At 41.9% G+C, this 6,672-nt stretch overlaps 1 protein-coding gene across 1 annotated transcript; it reads left to right on the top strand.

Annotated features, from left to right (window-relative positions):
* The first annotated feature begins 206 nt into the window (after nt 1-206).
* ddx56 (DEAD (Asp-Glu-Ala-Asp) box helicase 56) lies at nt 207-6,623 on the top strand. The gene is made up of 14 exons (XM_071466576.1): nt 207-363; nt 895-1,056; nt 1,376-1,530; nt 1,757-1,927; nt 2,383-2,473; nt 2,657-2,898; nt 3,326-3,469; nt 3,661-3,774; nt 3,869-3,963; nt 4,265-4,338; nt 4,428-4,517; nt 4,616-4,721; nt 4,805-4,908; nt 5,741-6,623. The coding sequence occupies exons 1-14, from the start codon at nt 307-309 to the stop codon at nt 5,819-5,821; spliced, it is 1,686 nt and encodes a 561-aa protein (XP_071322677.1). The 5' UTR covers nt 207-306; the 3' UTR covers nt 5,822-6,623.
* The last annotated feature ends 49 nt before the right edge of the window (nt 6,624-6,672 follow it).

Raw genomic sequence — 6,672 nt, 5'->3', positions numbered from 1 at the left:
TAATAATAATAATGATATAATATATGATATAAATATAGATATATCTACATATAAAATAAAAACAAATGTGTCAAATATTTTATTAATCAAATATTAATCAAATTCAGTTTACATTTCCTCACAGTCGAAGTTTTAAACAGTGTGAATTGAAAATAGAATAAATTACAGTAAATGAATATATAAAATCATAAGGAAAAGAGAGGAACATTTGGCGATTGCAAAAAGACGGAGCTTGAGAGGAGGGACGTGAAGGCAACATGACGTCCAAACCATGCGACGCACATGTGAGTGTGGTGCGGTGGAGCGATGGCTGCTGAGAGGTTACAGTTTCATGAAATGGGCCTGGACGACCGTGTTTTAAAGGTAATAAACCGCCTGACACGATCGGTAAATGTTAAATAAGTCGAAGGGGAAACGTTGAAGAGTGAAAACCGCAGAGAAGCGAAGGAAACTCGGCATAAACACGGGAGCTGCTCCGGGCTGTGCTAACATGTCAGCTGTATCTGGAGATACTACGCTATAAATACAAAAACAGAAATGGTTTTTAACACTTGCCTTTGTGGTAAATTACAGGTGAACAGTAATTTAACAACCTCATTGTGTTAAGCTTTAAAAAAAAACTTCTGCTGTATGTCAAGCTTTTTCAAGCTGTACTTCTCTGACCACCTGGATAAATAAATATTTATTTTTATTTCTTTCCAAATAGCTTTAACTATCTCTGAGGTTTAACTGTATTTGCTTAAAATAACATGTTCTTTCTCTTTTTATAGAATAATAATAATCAAAATATTAGTATGTTATTTAGGATGAGGAAATAATGCATTGAAATAAATACAAGAAATAGTTTGTTCTGCCCTGTGAAGTCATGAATTCTCTGTTATCATCATGATCCAGGCGGTTGCAGATCTGGGTTGGTCCCAGCCCACTCTGATCCAAGAGAAGGCCATCCCTTTGGCCCTGGAGGGGAAAGACCTTCTGGCTCGAGCCCGGACCGGATCTGGAAAGACGGCTGCTTATGCTGTACCTGTCATCCAGCGCATCCTGGCCTCCAAACAGGTGAGGGTGTGAGCTACTTTAGATGTTTCTCTGATTGAAGAAATCCCATCTGGGTTGTTTTTATACCTGCTCACTTGTCTCTAGTTTTTTTTCTACTCTAATTTGTGTTTCAACACTTCAACATGACAAGTGTCTGGTATGAAAAGGTCTTCGCTGTGATTCTGAGATGTAAAAATCACGTAGTGAGTCAGCTGCCTGGATCATTTGTGCGACTGGATGTTGTGATTCAGGCGTGGTAACAGTTTTTCTCTGTGTGATGTGCAGTGTGTATCTCAGAGCTTTTGACGTCTTATTTTGTGTCTGGTGTCGTTGTCTTCAGAGCGTTCGTGAGCAGGATGTGAGAGCTCTGGTCCTGGTCCCAACCAAAGAGCTGGGTCAGCAGGTTCAGACCATGATGAGGCAGTTAACGGCGTACTGCTCCAGGGACGTCCGAGTGGCCGACATCTCCGGGAAGGCTGATCTGTCGGCACAGAGGTCAGTCTGCTCACAGGCTTCACTACATCTCCTTTCCGTTTTTAATGCTACACACATTATACACCTTCCTACGGTTTGGTGTCATAAAAAGATTTACTCATTTATTCTTTAGGCATCGATTGACAAGACATTTTTCCATCCTTGATAGTTTCAAACCAATTTAGTGGGTCAATATTTATAAAATCCAAATGAAAGTGTACCAGTAACTAAAACTGTGTGTGGACAGACCCATCTTAATGGAGAAGCCTGACGTGGTCGTGGGCACGCCGTCCCGTGTCCTGGCCCACCTCAACGCCCAGAACCTGGTCCTGCATTCATCCCTGGAGACTCTGGTGGTGGACGAGGCCGACTTGCTCTTCTCCTTCGGGTTTGAGGCAGATCTGAAGAACCTGTTGTGGTGAGAAGACACAGACGTAGATTCAGCCTGTTTTTTTTTTTTTTAACAGACCCCTCTGTGTGGAAATATTCCACATGAAAATTCAAGCAATCTTTTTGTGACCCTTCAAATTTATCTTGGGAAACCCTGTGGGGTGCTGACCCTCATGTTGGGAACCACTGGTACCACACAGATTTATAACCAGTCCATAGTTTTAAAAGACTTGATGAACAACAGATCTGATGTGGACGACAGTCAGAGTTTTGGATGTTAGTTTTAGATCATGTGCGTCTGTTAAGTTGCTCGTGGAGAAAATGTTTTGGTCCAGGACTCAATTCTTTAAAGGAAAGTAGAAAAGGACACATTTCTCAGTCACATTTGAAGGAGCCTTTGGAATGGGACAGTCCAGTTTGTGCCACTGATGCTGGTTCATTGATTTGTTGTGAAATCGACCTGTTCTTTCTGTTGTGTTGCAGCCATTTGCCAAAGATCTACCAGTCATTCCTGATGTCTGCTACTCTCACCGAGGACGTTCAGGCCTTAAAGGAGCTGTTACTGCACAACCCTGTAATGTCATTTTTACACTCAGTCTTTATAAAATTTACTGTGTGTTAGAAAGTTTCTTAGTGTGTGCATTTCAGTCAGACACCGATGATAGCTGAAGCTGCAGTAACACATCAGTAGAGGCTGCACAGTCTGTGTGTCTGGGTTTTGTTTTTGTGCTGAACACCTAGATGCGTGTTCTCTCAGGTGATCCTGAAGCTTCAGGGCTCTCAGCTCCCGGACAGCAGCCAGCTGCAGCAGTACAGCATCAAGTGTGAGGAGGAGGACAAGTTCCTGCTCATCTACACGCTGCTGAAGCTGCGTCTGGTTCAGGGGAAGACGCTGGTGTTCGTGGGAGCAGTGGAAAGATGCTACAGACTCAAACTGTTCCTGGAGCAGTTTGGTATTCCCGCCTGTGTGCTCAACTCCGAGCTGCCTGTTCAGTCCAGGTGAGAGGGAATGGGAGAAGGACATGGAAATAATCAGTTTTTTCACTGTAGGTCATGAAAGTTTGCATCTTGGGAACAGCAGGTGAACATTTTGTGTCAGGCTCAGTAAACATGTCCTCTGCTGACTGCTTTGTTGTGACATCACAAAGTTCCAGAAGTCCTGACGGCTGGTTTTAAGGCTCAGTTTCTGAATACAGGCTGTGTGCATTTCACTGTGGACTGAGGCTTTGATACTTTCACAGTATTAATATAGAACCAGGATCTGCTTTATAATCAAAAAACACATGGACATCTACCTTTATACAATATGGGACCTTTTAAGTATTTAAAAACAGTCGCACTGCAGCTCCACTCATCTGTACAGTAGAAGTTGTGTTGGTTGTGTTTCCTCCTGTTGATGTTTGTGTTTCCTGGCGCTCTGCTGCAGGTGTCACATCATCACCCAGTTCAACCAGGGCTTTTACGACTACATCATCGCCACAGATGAACAGAGTTTGGCTGATCCCACCGCAGCTCCGCAGGCGACTGCAGGCAAAGGGAAGAAGAAGAAGAGCGCAGAGAAAGGAGGAAAGTGAGTCTAACGAAGACATGTTGGATTTGACCTGATGATTTATATTTAACTCTACCATGTTGCTATGTTGTGCATGAATAGTGTAACCGTTCTTTGGTGAGTGTGTGTGTGTGTGTTTGCTGCTTTATCATGTAATTATTTGCTTCTGTTGGTCACATATTGACTCTTATTTCTGAACGGCGTATTTAAAGGGGTAAGGACAAAGAGTACGGCGTCTCCAGAGGCGTGGATTTCCAAAATGTGGCCAATGTGATCAACTTTGATTTCCCCGCCACTGTGGAGTCCTACATCCATCGGGTTGGACGGTGAGTCATGGTCCAGTTCACTTCCCTGCACCTCAGCATCACATACTATGATACTTGATAAACCCTGACCCCGTCACTGTGTTTGATTTCGTAGAACGGCGAGAGCAGACAACTCGGGCACGGCTCTGTCCTTCATCTCCCACACTGAGCTGGGTTTGCTGTCGGAGTTGGAGGAGGCTCTGACAGGAGGTGACCAGGACGGTGTTCTTTAACATGACAAAAATACTTTTTTGTGACATTTGAATAATTTTATTAATGTTTTATTCGACACTGTTTCACTAAAACGACGAGTACATGTATAGTAGCCAGCAGCTGGTTAGCCTAGCTTAGCACAAAGACAGCCTGGCTCTATGTGGAGCTCATCTACATGTTGAACCTTGTATCATAACCAAAGTGTGAAAATGACATCATCATCATTTTTAACTGTGACTTCACCACATTCAGGAACTGATCATGTTATTGATCAGAATGTGTTGATATTGTTTTTTAGAAAACGGGGATTCTGTTCTGAAACCCTACGAGTTTAAGATGGAAGAGATCGAAGGCTTCAGGTACAGGTGCAGGGTAAGTATCCTCACCCAGGTGTGTTTGGGATGAAGACACAGGATCCAGTGCAGGTGTGGATGCTGAAGTTTCTTTCTTCTGTGTTGTAGGACGCCATGCGTTCAGTGACGAAGCAGGCGGTGAAGGAGGCCAGACTGAAAGAGATCAAACAGGAGCTGCTCAACTCAGAAAAACTCAAGGTGAGTGACGTTCACTGATCTGAAGTTATATTTACATTTATCATATTTATCTGTAAATATAAGAATTGAGGTGGACGTTTGGATGTTTCTGCTCTCAGACATATTTCGAAGATAACCCCCGAGACCTGCAGCTGCTCAGACATGACAAAGACCTCCACCCTGCTGTCGTCAAACCCCACCTGAAAAACATACCTGAGTACCTCAGTAAGACACACACACACACACAGACACACTACATCATTGTTACAAAGATGTCCGCCCTCAGTAACCATGATCATGTCCTGCAGTTCCTGAGACCCTGAGGGGTGTGGTGGATCCACTGTCCAGCAGCAGGAGGAGACGGAGGAAGGAAAGGTCCAAACCAGAAGGAGTCATCAAGACCAGCTTCAAGGTGAGACCCGGGTTTCTCCTCATGTCCAACCTCTGAGCATCGTAATGAATTTTTGTAATGCAGAATAAAATCCTGTAGAATTAACAGGTCATAGAAATTAAACAGATGTTTTTATTACAGATCAGCACAGTTTTAAAATCCTGAAAATCTCTCCTCTTGTGTAGAGAATTGAAAACTTTGTGCAGTGTTTTCACATTTTTAGCTAATGTTGATATATTTCAACATTTTTATTCAAGTAGACATAAAACGATACATTTGTTAAGAGTCTATTTTGATAATTAGTTCATTTATGTATTTTTCTGGCAGAAATTTACTGGCTCCACTTTCTGAAATGTGAATATTTTCAGATTTTCTTTGTTCTCTATGAAACTAAACTGAATGTGTTTGGGACTAAAACATTTTAAAGACATCACCATGAGCTCTGGGAACTATTTGAATAACTAAAAAAATAATAAGTAGATGAATCAGTAATGGAAATAAACACTAGTTGCAGCCATTTATCAAACTTCCATCTGGCAAACTCAGGTCTGTTTTGTGTGAGTGTGTGTCTGTAAATATTATGTAGTTCTTCTCCTTCTCCTGGTTTTCATGCGTCATGTATCAGGATCAGAATCTGGCTTATTACATGTAGGTTTTCACATACTTTGCTTTGGTGTTTTGAATCATAACAATAAAGATGAAAAATAAAAGATAAAGAAGAAAAATTATAAAGATAAAGCAAAGCATCTGCCTGTGATGTCTAATAAAGAAAAACTGTGCATTAAAACAGAAACGCTCAGGAGTTTAATCCATCATCTGCTGGCTACAATAATATATTTTTTTCTCTTTGCAGAAGAACATCCAGGGGAAGAACCCACTGAAGAGTTTCAGATACACCGGAGGAAGCAGGAAGGGCAAAGCAGGCCGCTCATAGCTGCAGCAGCAGTTCACATGAACAGTCCTGGATGTTAAAACTGTGCAGAGACACTGACCAGGAGGACGCTTTGTCCCCACGTTGGCCCAGGTGAGACAAATATAAACTGCGTGGACTCGGCCGGTTGGGTAAACGGACCACGGACAAAATGGACGAATGCTGACTTGACAGAAGAAAATCTAAGAAACATCAGTTTGAACCTGCTGTACCTGCTTTATGTAGCTGGTATGATGAGAGGAACACAGCATCCACATTATCTCTTTTCTTATGCTTCTATTCTCGAGACAGTGTTTATTAAAATAAAATTATTTCTCCTCAAACACTGAGTATTTATATCGAAGTTCTACTGGATCAGTGTAACACAGCTCAGTGCTGGTTGATCTTCTCACCTCGCCGTTTCTGAACGTTTAACGGGGGTTAAAGCAGAACTCAAAGTTTCTCTGTAACTTGACTTTTGTTTTGTCAGCTGCAGTTTTCAAGCTGAAAAAGACATAAAGCCACATGTCGACCTTCTCTTCCAGCAGTTTTCAAGTCTGTAGAACTATACTCACAATGAAAAGGTGGCGTTATGTCGTAGTGTTACTGTGGTCAGCAGCAGAGCCTTTATAATCCACTACACATCTTTTCACTTCTGTCTGTAGCTTCTTTTTTATTGTTTTCATTTATCTTTTATCACTTCAAAATGTTTTTCTTTATCCGATTCGAGGGTTTAAGGAGAGAAGGTGTTGTACGTTCTCCAGTGTAAAACCCCCGGAGGTGAATCTGTGATTCAAGATATTTGGCCAAATAAATAAATTGCCTCGATCACTCAGTGCATGAGATTTTTCAGATAATATAAATGTTATTGGAAC

Source organism: Trachinotus anak, unplaced genomic scaffold, assembly GCF_046630095.1.
Source record: "Trachinotus anak isolate AG129_WGS33_773 ecotype Australia unplaced genomic scaffold, CSIRO_AGI_Tana_v1 ptg000028l, whole genome shotgun sequence".
Lineage (NCBI taxonomy): Eukaryota > Metazoa > Chordata > Actinopteri > Carangiformes > Carangidae > Trachinotus > Trachinotus anak.
This window is presented reverse-complemented; position numbering and strand designations above follow the sequence as displayed.

Bases quoted from the DNA above. Each gene is read 5' to 3' on its own strand.
- ddx56 (XM_071466576.1), top strand. From the start codon at position 307: ATGGCTGCTGAGAGGTTACAGTTTCATGAAATGGGCCTGGACGACCGT. The intron at 364-894 runs GTAATAAACCGC...ATCATGATCCAG, and splicing joins TGGACGACCGTGTTTTAAAG to GCGGTTGCAGATCTGGGTTG. The intron at 2,899-3,325 runs GTGAGAGGGAAT...GCTCTGCTGCAG, and splicing joins GAGCTGCCTGTTCAGTCCAG to GTGTCACATCATCACCCAGT.